General features: G+C 38.4%; 1 protein-coding gene across 18 annotated transcripts in view; it reads left to right on the forward strand.

Annotated features, from left to right (window-relative positions):
• The window catches only part of cadpsa (Ca2+-dependent activator protein for secretion a), a 121,418-nt gene that overhangs the window by 55,638 nt on the left and 48,454 nt on the right, over positions 1 to 17,326 (forward strand). For 4 of the 18 annotated variants that reach the window (XM_036211913.1, XM_036211919.1, XM_036211915.1 and 1 more), the window contains exons 15-20: positions 4,359 to 4,478; positions 4,561 to 4,624; positions 4,776 to 4,899; positions 7,582 to 7,650; positions 13,996 to 14,102; positions 14,430 to 14,438. In XM_036211913.1, the coding sequence (XP_036067806.1) occupies positions 4,359 to 4,478; positions 4,561 to 4,624; positions 4,776 to 4,899; positions 7,582 to 7,650; positions 13,996 to 14,102; positions 14,430 to 14,438 (493 nt within the window). The remainder of the gene's footprint in view (positions 1 to 4,358; positions 4,479 to 4,560; positions 4,625 to 4,775; positions 4,900 to 7,581; positions 7,651 to 13,995; positions 14,103 to 14,429; positions 14,439 to 17,326) is intronic. The other 14 variants (XM_036211918.1, XM_036211920.1, XM_036211929.1 and 11 more) reach the window with 7 other exon arrangements.

Below are 17,326 nucleotides of genomic sequence, written 5' to 3' on the forward strand. Positions count from 1 at the left end.
GAACATAAGTAACGCCATAGACTCCACTTATACAGCATAAATAAAGCCACAACTCTTTATAAATAAGAACAAAGTTAATTCCTACATGTGTTTTATAGGTTTAAATTGAAAAAATTAGAAATGAAACCGCCCCTTCATTTTCTGTTGAGGGATTACATATAAAAACGTCTCCATGTAATCTCCTGGATGCTGACATAGAATGGGATTGATGTGTTTTCAGTGATGTGTGCTCAGTTGGGCTGGACCACCTCAGACGTCAACTGTCATTTTATAGGACTGAACTGATGTACAGTCAGATATGATCCTAAATAGTTAAAAAAAAAAGTTTAAAGTATAAAAATACACATCAGGGACCATTTATGCAGATAATTTAATTAACAAAACCATTATATTTTAAGTATAATATAAAAAAAACTGTGTGTGTGTTTAGAATAGACTGAAAATCATACATAGTTTATTGAGCAATTACCACAGAAAAGGTCAAAGAAAACAAGATAAATTGTTAAAAACTGACCAATGATGTGACAAAAGTCCAGTGAAATATGAAAAATGAATAAATTATTATACAAATGTTTGTATTTCTGATCAAATTAAGACAAGATTTCTTTATATTTTCAAATTTTTTTGGAACAAGTTGCAAAATATTGGTTGAATATTTGTGCAATTGGTTACTTGATTGGTTTTGTTTAATCTCATTACAAAGAAAATAAAAAAAAATCCAATAAATTGTTACTTCATAATACTTTTCTTATATTCAAATATAATGGGCTGTAAAAGATAAAAAAAAAACTGGTCTTACTCAACATTAAAAATTCTATTTTCTCTTTGCGCATACATTAAAGCCGTTCATCTTCAGAAGTAACTTTAAAATACACACATTTTTGATCACCTTTAATTTTTTACAAAGAATAATGCACAAATTTTAATTATATTAAAAAATGTATAATCCAAAATTTATTAAAAAAATTTCTTGGACTGTTCTAGAGGTTTACTTACAGGCATATCAGCTTCTTTCTCCATGTAAGTCTACGAATTTAAAGTAAGAAATGCTTTAGTGTTGGAGGAAATAATAATAGAGAAAACAAAGATGGTGTTCTTTGGCTGCAGACTCAGCCATCATTTGTTTGTATACAGGCTCAGGATAGAAGTTTTACTGCAGATCTTGCAGTTTTTGGTTGGAAATGAATGTCAGTAAATTAAAATCAACCTAGTTTATGAGAGATAAATTTTCCTTGGAGAGCAGCAGAAACTGGTTCCAACAAGAGCAGAAAAAGAAGTGAGGGGTAAGCTCCAACCAAGTGTGTCCAGTTTGGGACAAAGATGACTCAGATGGTCAGCTGGCAGCAGATTTAAAGACGTTGGACCTCACAACAGGAAGGGACCATTTCAAGCTGTTCAATAAAAAGAAAAGTCTGAACAGGATGAAGGAAGAAAGATAGAAAGGATGCTTTGGACGTGTGGGAGGTGTTCTGGACAGATGAGTTTGGGGCCCTGTGAACCCTTTGGTCAGATTGTTGAAGCAGCTTCCCATAAATAAAGATTGTTTTTATCTTGTGAGAGAAGTAAGTGGCTATTTATTTTATCTCTTAAAAAGCTGATTTACTCATATGTTTAATGATTATTCCCAAAGCTTACAATCTCAGCATGTCTTGTTGAAATGCTACATTTACTTTTCAGACTCATGTTTTCAAACATTTTCTGAAGGGTCACAAACTTTTAAAGCATTTCTCAAAATCTGAGAAGCTTTCCAGCTTTTATGAACATTTTTTAACTCCTTAAATGTTCAGCTTCAAGGGATTCCTGCACCAGTTGAACGCACGAGTGCAGTCTCAGTGGCAGAAGGGGGTTTTCAGATAAAGTGGGGGGAGTGATTTACTCTGATCGTGTGAGGCGGGGATCTTCCTCCCGTCCGCAGAGGAGAGTTTCTGGCTCGCTCTTGGTTTGTCACGACGGCTCATTTGCTTGTTGTCATCGTGGAGCTGCGAGGTCATTGGGTCAGGCAAACATGAGGGAGCTGCCAGGGAGTCTCAGGCTGCTGGAGGGAGGAGCAGCGGCTCCCTGCAGGAACTAATTAGTGTGAAAAGCCCATTTTTGTTTTTTGTCAATAAAAAAAAGCTTGTGATGTTTTTTTTTTTTTTTTTTTTCTTGATTTTAGGATTGACAGAATCTTTGTTTCATGTTCTCTCACACAGAGGCGGGACATGTATCTGCTTAAAAACTTCCTCTAGTAGCGTAATGAGGATTAATTATGATTTTTTATACATATATATATATATACATATATAGTGTGAGTTAGCAGTCTCAGAATTGAACCCCTGACCCCATAAAATTCTTCAAAACTGTTTTCTTGAAAGGTGGGGGCTCACAGGTGGTGCGGGACACTTCCAATGGGAGGCGGCCTAAAGGAGCCCCACCCCCACCCACACACAGCTGCTCTGAAATGACATGTTGGGGGCTGGGGGGTGTCATGTCCCGTGTTCTCATCATGCTGTCATGACCAACGGTCCGCGGTCTCTTCTGTCACATGCGCTCTGCTCATCCTCCTCTCACACCCGGGCGTGTCACAAACGATAAACACATGCGACGCGCAGACGCACCGCAACATCCGGCTCTTATTGAAGCCCAGAAATCGCACAAAAGTGCAACAAATGTGTCTGTGTTTGTCCAATTAAACCAAATGGAGGTGCAGGTTGCAGTGAGGTCACTGGTGCTTGGTGATTGTTACCATTACCATAAAGCTCTGTGTTCTGGCTGGGCTGCATGTGTGGTGCCTCCAGTGGTGTTTTTTTTTTTTCTTTCAGTGTTTGTTTGTCTCAGGATTTCTCGTCTCCTGAAAACAACATCCGTGATCATCACCGTTGATATGATTTTATTTTTTTTTGTCGACTTTCATATTTTAAGGAATCAATGCATTTTGTTTGAATGCAATCATTTTTTAACTGAAGTCCTATGATGTCAATATGTATATATATACGTATATATTTGATTTTTTTTTGTAGTTCGTGATACTCTGAAGATTTCAATGACTATCAATTAGTTCTGACTTCATTTTCGTTTTTTTATTTTCTGTTATTTTTCAAATTATCTGTCGTCTTTGGAGCCATACTAATGACAATATGTCCCAGCCAAAGGATCAATTAAAGTTCTATCTCATTTAAAAACTCCTTTCCCAAACAGAATGGTTACCAATAAAAGGGGGACTGTCAGGCATTCAAACACAAGCTAAAAAAATACCTTCTAGTCCATCACTGTTTCCCCAGATCCTTCACCCCTTCCATTCTACTGAACCTCCCGATTCTCCTATAAATTCCCTAAAATCAGGAAACAATACCCTGGAGAACCCTGAAGAAAAGGCATCATGGGAGAGCTGTCAGCATCAGAATCCCGGACAAACGGCCCCCGCAGCCAGAACCACCCACCCCCCCGATGCAGACGGATCTGACTGAGGACTCGATGGAAGAAGAACAAAAACAAACATGTTCATTTTGTCATTAAGAAATAAAAGCAGTAATTAGGAAATGTATGATGCAAAATAAGACTAATTAAAACATGGAAATTAAATAAAAGTAAAGGTAAAATTAATAGAAAGATGTAATTACATTTTGGCGAACAAAAAAAATGACTTTAAAGTCGGATTAAACTTGTGAGGGGGGTTTCTTATCCACAGCTTTAGGCTGTCAAAGAGATGTGGGGAAAATACTGAGACCTGCCTCTTCTCTGACTGGATTTAACTCTGGAAACTGTTAAAAGACCTCAATATCTAAGATGATTCATCATTGCAAAGTATTTCTGATTAAAAAAAGGAAGGAGTCAGCCCCATAAATAAACCTTAACGCCCACTAGTCGGTGCATCTCAAAATGAAATAGATGATTCTTATGTTTAACAGGTGACAACAGCGGTGTCTCTGTGATATTCCTGGATGTGCTGCAGACTGGCTCATAATCATGATACAAATCAGTTTATTATCTGGTGCAGTTGACTTAATATCGACCTATTTTCAAATTCCATTAAAAAACTAAAACAGCTAAATTAAGATGAAAACATTTACATAACTTGTGATTTAAAATCTAAAAATATGGACTTTTTTGGCCTGCTGGCCAAAAAACAGTTTCTGTCTCAAAAATATAAGAATTTATATGAAAGGAAATCGATCTATGGATCTCATAAAAATCCTTTAACACAGATCAATTTGAATACATTATTAGATTTTTTTTTACCCCATCCTTTGCTGGCTTATACAATTCTAATGAGATTTAAGTGAAAACTAATTATGTTTTTCTTTTTCTTAAAAATCTAACCTGTAAATTAGACATTTGTTTTTCTCTCCTCTCAGTTTTGTTCTGGTTGATTTTTACAGCTCCTGTTCGTCTTTCAGGCCTGATGGTATCGGCACAGTGACCATAGAGGAGAAGGAGCGCTTTGAGGAGATCAAAGAGAGGCTGCGGGTGCTCCTGGAGAATCAGATCACACACTTCAGGTAAGAACAGGGAAGCACACTAGAGCGGTGTGGAGTCCAGACCCTCTCCGGGCTGAAATGAGACGTTTTTGTCGTTGTTCAGGTACTGCTTTCCGTTTGGACGGCCGGAAGGAGCTCTCAAGGCAACCCTGTCTTTGCTCGAAAGAGTGAGTAGCATTTTTCTTTAACATCTTAGACCTGTGGATCCTGGACTGAACTCCATCGTTAAAAACTGTAAAGTGCCTTAGTTTGAAAACTGAATGGTTTGACTTTAAATCAGTGACAATGTTGATAGAATCTCGCTGTCTTTTTGGAAAGGTTTTGATGAAAGATATCGTCACTCCCGTCCGACAAGACGAGGTGAAAACTGCCATCAGGGAGTGTCTGGAGCAGGCCGCGCTGGTCAACTACCAGCGACTGTCAGAGTACGCCAAACTAGAAGGTAAGTTGCAGCTCCACCATCAGGCCGTTTCTGATGCTCCCCCAAATGGGTGGATATTCAAGTTTGAAGTTACTGGGAAACACAGACTCTGAGGCTGTGAATCTAAACCGAGTTTTCTTCACCATTTTAGCCTAAAGAATGACAGAAGCAAATATGAGCGGTGCAGCGTGATGTTTAAAAACTGAAACATGAGAAAATGTAAAGGTAAATACATTTTATCAAAGGTTTAGTGTGAAAAACCAAAATCAAAAAAGTGATGGCAAAGCCTTTTGCACAAACTTGTGTTTTGTCATGTTTGATTTTTGTTGGAAATATATAAATCTTTTTTTTTAAATTATTATTAAAATAGACCTCTTAAGTTGTCTTTTTAACTTCCCCTTAATAACGAATTTCTAGATTAATTGAGAGATTGCTGATACAACAAACAGCTCATCTGCTTTTGAGTTATTCTGTAATACTTAATTTTCAAGCTCTTAGAGATACCAGAGACTACTAAGTGAAAATGCATTCAATTCAGCCTTTTGGTGACTTCATCTGCTCCTTGGCTTCTTTCAGTCCAGCCCTGCAGTCCCTCTGTCTGCCAGGCTGAGGGGACGCTCCTTCTTTCCCTTTTCTCATCCTCCCTTCTGCTTGCTCTTCCTGACCTCCATCCTTACCTGAACTATGCGTCTAGTGGCTGCTGCTGTTTTACAGCAGCTGTTTATCTATGAACTCATCAGAGCCAATGAACTTGTTTTGAAAGGAAATGAACTATGAAACTGTTGAATGGTCCTATCTATCTTCTGTCTGAACATATGTAGTTCACTTTCAGCTTATCCCTGTCGGGGTCGCCACAGCGTAACAGCACCCACTGTTTCGCATCAGTGATTTGGCAGAGTTTTTATGCCGGATGCCCTTCCTGACACAACCCTGTACTTGAGGGGCACAGGGACCCAGTTAGGCAGCAGCATCAAGGGTCTTGCCTAAGGACCCAATCTGGGTGGGGATCAGTGGACAACCCTGGGAAACGAACCCAGGGCTTCTGCGTTGCCAGCCCTTCAACTAGCCCACTGAGCCACCCAGCTGAACATATCATAAGTTTAAACACCTTTGAGGTCACATAAGGTCAGTCATGATTGTTGCTGCAGTCTACTTGCTTGGTACCACATCTTCTGGAGCTGTATCTCTGGTTTATGAGCCGTTCTCCTTCATGGACCACCATGTCTTAGTGATACTCCTCCATTACTCACAGGCTGGACTGTGGGAGGGCTCCTGTGTGCTTCACAAGAACGCTATGTTTCTCAGTTCAGCTGCATGTGTGCGGACGAGACGACACGTGAACGGTTGGTTGGATCTTTGACAAGAACCAAACTGCTATGGCCGGGTCGCTAGATGACAACCAGGTGGTGAACTCATAACAGGCTTATCGGCGGCTCACTGATGCACATGGAGAGTTAGAGCTGGCCCGGTTGGTCCAATCCAACAACCAAAAGTTGTTAAGTCAGACCTGTATTGCATCCTATAAATCTAATTGTCTTTGTGTGCATGGTGGAGGAAGTTTGGTGCCTTGGTGTCTTGGTAGGATTGTAGAATTCTCCAGGAATGAGTTGAAGGAGACGAGTACAAAAGGATTACTTTCCCTCCAGATCCCCAAATGTCAGTCAAGTTGATAATCTGTGCAGGAGGGAAAAGTCAGAGTGGTAGGTTTCTGGAAACCCCCCTTCAAGTGAGTGGACTCACTTCATGTGAGTTTCAATTTCGAGTAGACTCATCCAGTGGTTGGCTAATTTATTTGCTAGTTTAATCAATGAATTGCTGAGAGGAAAGAGCAGGACTGTATTTTTTTTAATTATTATTTCTTTTTATTTTTCAGTCCACTGGGCTGTAGATTTGTGGGATGACGACATTCACTCAAATTAGCTCTTTACTAGTGATAAGTGTAAAAAAACATTATTTTTATGATGTTTAAAAGTTGCATACATTTGAAATAAACTTTTATTTGTATGTAAAATTTTAACTAAAAACTCAATTTAAACTTCATGAAGACCCAAGCAGTCATTCAGTGGACCTCTTTAAACTGTTAGGTCATTTAATAACAAGATTTATTACCGTTTAACTCTTTATAAAATGTATTTTTAAAACTGTCTACTAAGCTTCTGAAAGCAGCTTAGTTTAGAACTAAAATTAGCAGTTGGCACCCATGTTGTTTTTGCAGTGACTATTTTCTTGCTATTTAGCTCCCAGATTGCAGTCCTGTTGACCCATTGGATCAAAATACAAAAAACTGTACGTATTTTTGCACACTTTGATTTTCTGGGCAGTGTGAAGTTGGCGCTTCTCTACCAGGTAGATGAAAAATCCCAGAACTCCAGTTGTGGCTGAGACCTGATGTTTGAAGAGACTAGAGTTATTGTTGGAGCCCAAAGGTGTTTTCTCATATCCTCAGTTTTCAGTGTAGAGTGGACGTTGAAATGCTCTGCATCAGAATGCCTGGCGTGAGCTGCCATCTTTGACCGTTTTTACCCTCTAGGTCATTGAAAATTGTGAAAAAGGAATGCTGACTTTTCCCATCATCTGTGGTCCAAGTGAAGGTTCTGGCACTGCCAGATTCCAGAGAGTCAGCAGCAGGTTTCTCTGCGATGTCCTCGTGCTCTCTGACCCTGGCCTCTCGCATGCCTCGGTATCCTCCCTCTTTCTCTGTAGGGAAAAAGAGAGAGATGTATGAGCATCCTGTCTTCTGCTTGGCGTCTCAAGTGATGGATTTAACCATTCGTGAGTACCTTCCTCATTCACCTTCCTCACTCCATCCCCACCAGTTTACCCCTCATATTCTCTCCTACAGCCAGAATGCACGCCCGTCATTACCAGTGACATCGCTCCTCTGTGGCACCCGGCGCCTGTTGCTTTAGGTGTATGTCCTGGTGCGCAGAGTTCTTCCAGCTGATGATGTTTCCAGTCATGACCTCCTGCTCTTTTTTTAGCTTGTTGTCTGTCCGGTCTGAACCACCTGTTCTCTGTCCGTCTGCGACTTGAATGCATTTTTACTTTGCTTGTGTGTAAATCTTTTTTACATGTTTGCGATCGCAGAAGTTTGAAGGACGTCTTCTTCAGCTCACCAACATTTACGAGAAACAGCTCCAGCTATGACTACATGTCCCAGGTGAAATGAAAAACTGAAAATACCAACGTCAGGAACAACAAGAGGGAAAAATTATTTAAATTCATTTATTGCCATTAGTGGTTTCTTATTCTTTTTTTTCTTTTTATAGATTTTAAAACTTAATTTAAAATGTGCCACATCACAGAATAATTTTTTGGGGAAATCATTCAGCTGCTAAACTCTGGAAAACTTAAGACGATAAAATATAAATGACAGCATGGGATTTCATGTGACTTTTTTTTCTGAGCTACAGTTTCACCAGCTTGAAAAAAACAGTGGCTACTGGAAAGTCAAATAGAAGAAAACAAAGAGTTAAACACCTTTACCTGTCTTTTAACAGCCCATCATCTTGTTATTTAGTTTTAAGGACGCACTGGCAATTTTCAACCTTATGTTGTGGATTGTTTTGGGTGACTTGAGCAGCCAACAAACTTTTCCCCCCAAAAATAGAATATCATAGAAAAGTTTATTCATTTCAATAAGTCTATTCGAAAAATGAAACTCGGGTTCAGGGCCCGCTATTTAATTTATTTCAAGTGTTTATTTTTAAATATATTTGGGTTCCAGTTCATCCACCCACCCCCCAACAAAAAGCAGAATTTATGAAAATTTAAATATTGTGGAGAAATCTGCTCAAATTTACCAGGGCATGCATGTTTTAAACAGAGTTTCATCAACTAATCATCTATTATTTTAAAGCACCTGCACAGGTTCCCTAGATGTTATTGAATAACGTTCATATGCATTTGGGAGATGGACTTCATCTGTTGGGTTCCTGAGTCTGGACCAACGGAGGAATTGTCTCAATTGGGCCAAAGAGAAGAAGGACTGGACTGTTGGCCGGTGGTCCAATGTCCTGTTTCGATGAAAGTAAAGTGGGCCTTTCATTTGGGAATCGAGGTTGAAGGGAAGAAATCTTTGCAAGATCAAGATAATCTTGCAAAATTTGCACTGCTTTAATATTCAGCACCAACCCATTTCTAACTGTAGGGGGTGAAAATGAGCTACTAAACAGTGGAAAAAGAAAAGAAGCCCCTCCCTGCTAGTGCAGTGTGAACATTATGGGCTACATGTACGTTCAAGAACATCACACGTCTGGTGTGGATGTAGCATAAGGCTTAGATCCTTATATACTAGGACTGAACAGCCCTGGTTTATCTATGCCGATGCAGAAGACGTTTGACTCGATGCTCTTGACCAAATATTTGCAGTTTTAATTGACAACTTTCATGCAGATATATTCCTGTAGTTAACACAAGGTTTTTTTCCTGTCAAAAGTTCGTTTTTGTGACAGCTTTATCAACAGGAGAGAAAGCAGGACTGTGATGACCATCTTTGAGGTGATGACTATAGATGGACAGCTGTGGAGATTGAAGTAAAGAGATAATCTAACTGTGAATGTCGAGAAGTTATACTGCAAAAAGCAGATTTTAGTGACTTTAGAACAAAAAATATCTGTCATAGCAGCATCTCAGATACGTAGATGGTCTTCTGGCCAACAAGGGTAACAGAGTTTTGGAACCAAGAAATGACCTAAAGTGCTCCTTTTATCTTGGGTTGACATGACATTAGAAAAACTGCAACTCACAACTACAGCGGAATTGGACTAAGCAAGAAGGTACCTTTTGTCACATGTCTTTTCAAGGACTCAAGCACCAAAAGGATGGTAGATCTTTTATTTTTCTATTTACATGAGCTGAATTTAAGGTTCAAACTGCAGTTTTGAATTTCTGTCTTGTTTTATGTTTTTTTTTTTTTATGTCTTTAATTGTCCCTCATCCTCAGCCTGTCTACACTCACACTGTCCTTAGTCACAGTAAAATACAGACGCTAAATTCATTTAACAGATTTGATGCATTTTTAAGTAAGTTTTGGGTCATGTGGGTTCAAAGAAAATCTTATCTGCAGAAGTCTGTCCTTGTCTTCTGCTTTCTATGGTTTCTCAAAAATGATCTAGTTGTTTCATCATCTGATTTTGAGGTGATTCTAGAAAACACCTGTAAAAACTTAATCAAAGTAAGACTTTTTGATACGATGACATGTGAAAGTGAACATAAACAAAGAGACTAATCCGGTTCTGGTCTGATTAGTAAATCCGGATCTCTGGGCTGCCGTGTTGTTTTGTCTATTGTAGCTTTGAGAGCTGGATGATCATCCAAAAATAAACTGTTCCAACCTCCAACAATTTGATTTCACTTTTAGAAACCCCGGACAGCTTTTTAACCTGCTAACATCAGTTCTCTGTTGTAAGTGATGAAGATAATTTGCTGTCCTGATACATGAGAGTAATGGATGTAGTAGAAGCACTTTGTTTATGCCGGGTGTTTCTACTCAAACTCCATTATCTACTGTATACCCAGTATACTTCAGTCATCTGCATTCTGACACAGTGAAGTTCATTTTCACCTTTATACCATGGCCTCCTAACAACTCTAACAAAAAGCTGTTCTGCGCTGAAATTCCTCGAAAGATGAAGATGTGTTGTTGGTTCCAGCAGACAGTTATCAGGAAGTTGAGCACCTTTGGCCATAGTATAATCCCGGTCCTCTCACCGAACGTGATGAAGTTCCAACTGTCATTTAGTGCGGTCTGCAGTGGAGAGCCAACATATTAGGACACTCATGGAGCCAGTCTTTGTTGAAGTATTGAACCTGAACAAGTGCTGCATGAAGTCAGAGCTGCCAAATCCTTGAATAAAGGGGGTGTCCAAACTCAAGCCTGAGGTCATTTCTACCATTATGTGTCCCCTCCCAGGAAATCTGACCCACATTTGACCTCTCCATTTCTTTTTTTTCCTTTTGAAGGGCTGTTTCTACTACATTTACTCAAATTTGGATTTATTTAGAAAAATAACCCTTTGAATTATAGCCTTTCAGTTGCAGGAGGCCCTCAACAAAAAATGATTTATTACATTAGCATTAAACTTCTATCTTCCCCAGCAGCTCCAGTTTAAGTATTTTATTTCAGAAATTAATAATTGACAACTTCTAGTGAAAAATTTTAGGGTCAATTAGATATATATATTAGTAAGCTATAATTATATAGATACAATTATCCAAGTAACTAATTTAGGAAAAATCTTCCATTTCAGACAATGGATTTACTGCATCACTCTCGCTTTGACTGGAGTAGATTTTTATTTTATTTTATCTATTTATTTTTTTAGTAGATTTGTGATTAAAAGTATTACTCCAATGGTAATATTTTCCAATTACTTTTTTGTTTCAGAGATTATTCTGCACATTGGTGATTTTAAAGGTTAAAATTGTTACATTTTTTTGTGGTTTATTAACAGATATTTTCAAAAAATGTTAACATTTGCATCTTTTTTGTGTTGCTGTAAGTTTAGCCAAAACTTAATAAAAACCCATTTAAAACAGTTATTCAAATGTTGGTGAATTTAAATAAAATAGCTATTTTTAAATTAAATGTGGATATTTTGGTTGCAATGAAAAGACATTTTATCCACTTTTTACTTCAGACTTATATTAACTGTTTAGATATTACTTTGACTGGGACTTTTTTGGGGACAAAATCAATAATTCAGCACTTTGAGCCACAAAAGTTACAAAAACAAACCCCTGCTTAATGATAACTGAGGTGGTGCACTTTTAATCATTGGTCAATAGAATTGTTTGCATTTGGCCTCAGAAAAAAAATCTATTTGATCAGCTACAACCTCTTCTTTCCAGTTTGATCTTAACATCCTGAAAACCTTCAGAGTCCTTAAAGTTGAACTAGAAAGAAGGTTTAGAATTTAACCTTTAGATGGTCTGACTCAAATGCAGCACTTCATCAGACATTGAGGTCAAACTGAAGCGATTCAACCCCCATTCAAAATGAAGTTCACTGGCAAAAACATAAAAAGATTTACACCACTTTTAAAAATAAAACCAAATATTCCAACTGTAATGATTGCATTCAGTTTAAAATGATTTTGCTTTTTACTGACAAGAATTCTATTGAACCTTGAGGATAATGTCCTTTTTTTTTTAGTTTTCTAACCACTCTGGATCACCAACCACAGATAATATTTGGCTATCTTTAATATTTGTGGCCCAATATGGTTTTATTGCATCAGTCACAACTCTGTTTTTCCCCTTTGGATTAATTATCTGTTCCCATCCTGATACACCTCCCACTTGGAGGCGTGTCGAGATACTGGTTTATAATCAGATGACATTTGAAAGGACTGATTCACAAAGAAGAACGAATTCTTCTATTATTATACCTTACTGTGTACAGCACTCATGCGCTATGCTGGCACCAGTCCAGGTTGGGATGTTAATGTCATCTTTGGTTTGGTTTTTGCTGTCTTGCCCACATCTGACGATCCTCAATCTAAACATGTTCAGAAAGTGACAAATAAACAAGTATGTAAGTCAGTTATTAAAACAAGTAAATGACTTATTCATCAGTGGTTACCTCTGAATAAAGTTTATGCAGGATTTTTAACCTGAAATGTTAATGAAACAGTTCAGGTCTTACTAATTCCCCTGTCCCCATGAGAGAGCTGGGGATATTTTGAGTCATTTTGTCCTATTTCGGTGTCAAAGTTGGGCTGTTTTATCCTAAAGTGGAAGGAAAGATACAAGGTTGTGTCCCAAACCCTCTAAAGATTATCTGTTGAACTGACTCGGCTTCCTTTATTTTAATCTGCAAACCAATGTTGGACTGGAAGTGAAAGTGTTGGCTCTTGTTTGAGACATGCAGAGTCAGCATACACTCGGTCAACCCAACGTTCTTGGACGACTTTAGGTTACACACAAATGGAACGTATCATGGCCACACCCAGATACAATGTGCACAGTTTTTTTATGGATCTCTAAAATATGTCTGGAGCAGCTTTCATGTGATTCTCAAGGATCCAATGAGGCCCGACCTCCATTAGTAGCACCTCAGAGATAAAAGTTTGGACATCACTCCCCAAAAATTGTATCCATTTCAGGGGTTGAACATCACACAGTATCGCTCCATGTGGCGTGTCCTGAATATTATGGCTCCTCTGTAAATATACGTGTGAAATACAGCTTTAAACCCCTCCCCCTTTAAACAGAGATGTTTTGGAGATGAACACTCAATGAGCACGCCACTGCATGATGAGTGTTAAGTGTACATGTGCTTACGTTCCTCATCCTGTCCACGTTATCTGCGAGCGTGTCCTCATAGTTCTGTCAGACCGAGAGACACTCATCGCACGCCATCCCATCTCTGACCTCAGAAATACAGGCCACACCCTCTTCCACCTGGAGGCGCATCTCAACTACAGCTGGGTTAAATGTGCGTTTTGGGGATGTTGGAAAATAAAGCCTCCAGAGTTAGAGCTGTTAGACTTATTGTCAGGAAAATTCTGCCCTTAAAGTATCAGTGTGTAACAAGGGAGGACCCCTGCAGGCCGAGCTGGAGACAGCTCCACTCCTCATTTTATCAATCTTTAATCTTTTTTTCCATCTTTTACTAAATTTGTCTCTTCTCTTCATATTCTTGTTCACATCTGAGCTTCCATTTATATAATTTATCCACTATAACCTCTCAGACAGCAGCTGTCATTGCATCCACGGTTGAACTCTATCCTTTTCCACTCTGATTCATTTGGAATGAATTCAGTTTTGTTACACACTTTTACTTTAACTGCTCTTTTTGATTAATTTAGCCCAAAGTTGCAGTCTGCTTTTTTTTCTTTCTTCTATATGAATAGGATCAATTTTTGTTACCAATTGAAGTCTTTGTAACCCAGAATTTGACGAAGAAATGTACTCAACACATTCAAAGTGACAGAGCTACTAAAGCCTTAGCTGCAGTGTTTGGAGTGGGCAGCTTGCATGCAGGGCCGTTTCTAGAATAGAGATGCTCCCAAAACTTCAGGCTGCATGGACATTATGACGGTGTTTATGTCTGAGGAGGAGCAAAGGCGGATCGGAGGCTGCCAGTGCTGATCCCTGTGCTCTGTGCCTCAGAGAACGTGGGCCGCCTGGTCACGCCCGCCAAAAAACTGGAGGACACCATCCGCCTGGCAGAGCTGGTGATCGAGGTCCTGCAGCAGAACGAGGAGCACCACGCCGAGGTCAGTGCGCAGACACATCAACTAACACATGTCCAAACACTCAAAGGCACCTGCTCAAATGCTGCATTTTATCCTGAAATATTTGATATTTTATACATGCTTTTTTTTTTTAAGAAATTGACCTTTTCCATTATTCAAAAATAAACTTTCAATGGAAGGCATCTGTAGAATGGAAAGCACAAAACCACATTTAAAGATGCTACTCTTTGACTTCTTTTTCAAGCAGAACAATGATGTTTTAGTTTTCTCTTCTCTGTCTCATCCATGACTTCCTCTCTGCTCTTTACTTCACTGATTGGTTTGATTTGCGAGGAATCTTTTGATCAGGGAAAAGAGGTATGTGACTGTTTCAGTGTGATCATTCCCGCCCCTTCCACAGGCCCTGTGCATGCCCTTAATGATCCACCCGCTCCAATGAAGGATCATTGAAGTTCTCCCTCGTAGCAGTAACCCATACATGCACATGCGGCTGCTGAGGCGCTGCTGACAGCTCAGAGCCTCATGAAGCGCACATGCTTTTATTTTGAAGCCCTCAAGCTTATCCCTGATTCTTAACCCTATTTCCTGTGTTTTTCCCCCTCCATTGTTACCATGGAAACCTGCTGGGACCTTGTGGATGGGCTGTCTTTATTTTTTTCACCATGACGAGGAAGATGACAGTCTCGTCTCAGTCGTTAAAGTAAAATTCACTTCACGGCTTGGATCGCTGAGAACAAAGTTTAAAACTGTTCTGTTAATCATAAATGGATGTTCTTTTAATGTTGACCTTTTCCTTTTTTATTTTTTTTGGCATCTGTTGCATTCTCACTTTCTTGAGTTTTAACAAATGGATCTCACTTTTTTCAAAGAAATACAACCAAAATTAAGAAGACTTAAAAATCCTGCATGTAAAACATCAGCCAGAGGCCTTTAGATACAATAGATGAAGTTATTGGACTGTTTGATACCCCTAAAGATAAACAGGAGTCTCATTCAAGGAGGAAAATGTTCTCAATTGATTCAAAGACATTCTTATGATCCTGATTTTGAAAATTTTTAATGTTTTCAATTCTAAAAAATGGTCAAAATCTTGGAACAAGAATTAATTTCAAATTCTAGAAAAGCCAAAGAAAAAGTAAAAAATGTAGTCTTTGATACTTTAAATGAGCTCAATTCAAATGTGAAGCTGCTGCAGGTTTCAGAATAGTTTGACAGGAGCATAGTTACCATGGTGCAGCATCTCATCCTCCTCTCTATAAGCAGTTCAGATGTCTGAGCTCCCAGTTTTTCTCCCTGATTCTGACTTTTTCTTATCTGATTCAGGTCTTTTATCTAATTTTTTCACATTTTTAATCAGAATGTTCTTTAAAAGATCTGGAGAATTCTCAGAAAATGCCTGGTCAGAAACAGGTGTCATCCAGAGGAGGCAGATGTTGCTTTAAAGCCTCTATTGACCCTTCAGTACGCATGGTTTCCTCAGAACAGCTTTCATACCAGATTCATCGTCATACCACTCAGAGATGCTGTCTTTGAACTGAACTCTGACAACATGTTAATAGATCTCCCTCCCTTTTTTCATTGTGCTGATACAAAAATAGAACATGAATCTGCTGAAATGTTTACATTTCCTTCTGCGTCTGTCCCTCAGCGACACAACACAAGCTTAATGGAGGAGTTCTATTTTCAGTCCCATGACGTGTCAGTTTTGCAGCAACAATCAAAGAAGCAGGAAATAAGTATTCTGTTGTACTGTAAAAAAATAAATAAATAAATAAACATTAAAAAATGTTATTTTATATTCAATGTGATGTGTCCACACGATTTTGCACGTTAACGCAGCTGAAACACCATTGTCCATTTTCGCCATGGATGACACAAGTTTAATTTAGAAAGTACAAAAACATACTGAAATATCATTAATGACACAAAATGTAATACATCTGTAGTCCAATTGATCTTGGAAAATACTTCTGGATTAAAACATGGTAGGTTTATTTTACTTTATGGACAAAACAGCCAAGTACCATCAACGCGAATACCTTACATATGATGGCAGTAGAAAATAATCAACCTTCATCACAGTCAAATGTGTGGAAACACTTTTTGCAAAAACATGTGACCATACAGTGTGTTAGAATGTTCTAATACTGTTTGTTTTATTTTTATGAGGAAAAACAACAGTGGGCTGATCTTAATGAAACTAAAATGTGAATAGATTTACCATTAATTCTCGTTTAATTGTTTGTTCGTTCACATATTTAATTTACACTCGATTATCTTCCAAGAAATTAAATGGAATCTTGAAAACTTTTGTTATTCAGGTATTTATCTCTTAGTCACACCGGTTCAATTTTTGGCTAAATTCAAAATGAATCAAATCGGTAACCACAAATATCAAATCAAATCGTTCTTGAAATGAATCTTTACATTCCTACAAAACATGCATTTTATAAGGACTCAGTGAGGAGGGAGAGGACTTGGTGCCTTAATGCCAAAGTTTTGGATGAACTATTCAACACGAGGTGACAAGACAAACCACTCTTCTGGAAGCTGGGGAGATAATCGACTAATTTGACTGATCTGATGGCAGGTCTATAATTTTAGTCTTTCATATCTTCTTCAATTTGTTTTTGTTTCTCCACTATAACTTTCCTGAGACATGCAGCAGCATCACATTTAGAATGTGCTTGTTCCTTTGCATACACAGAGTTGAATTTCAAAAATATAGACTAAAATGTTTTGGTTTTTTTTATATTCTATTGTGAAAAAAGCCATACAGTTTTGATACTGTTAAAACTTAACATGTCTCGATTCCAGGTTTTAGGAACCAAAAGTGTTTTTCCTTTTGATAATAAAAACAAATAAGTGACTATTGTTTATCCACATTAGTTTTTAAATTGAAATTCAACCTCATTGGGGAAAAAACAACCATATTTACTAACTACTGCTGTGGCATCAGTGCAGACGCAGTGAGAAAATAGATGGGTTTTGAAGTGTTTCTATATACTCTCAGAACATGCTTATATCGATTCCACCTGTAAAACAACTAAACACCTACATTTATGGCTACGTGTGAAGTTCTGTACGCTTGGAGCACAGGGGTTTGGGTGGGTGTTTGAGCCCCCCCCTCCAGATGCAGTAAAAGGATCTCAGCGTTGCTCGGCCCCCATCTTTCATTTCACAGCCGCATGAAGCTCGGATGCAGACGTGTTCGATGCTCTGACTCCTCAAACATCTTCTGCTGA

This window comes from Oryzias melastigma, linkage group LG5 (genome assembly GCF_002922805.2).
Source record: "Oryzias melastigma strain HK-1 linkage group LG5, ASM292280v2, whole genome shotgun sequence".
NCBI classification, from domain to species: Eukaryota; Metazoa; Chordata; class Actinopteri; order Beloniformes; family Adrianichthyidae; genus Oryzias; species Oryzias melastigma.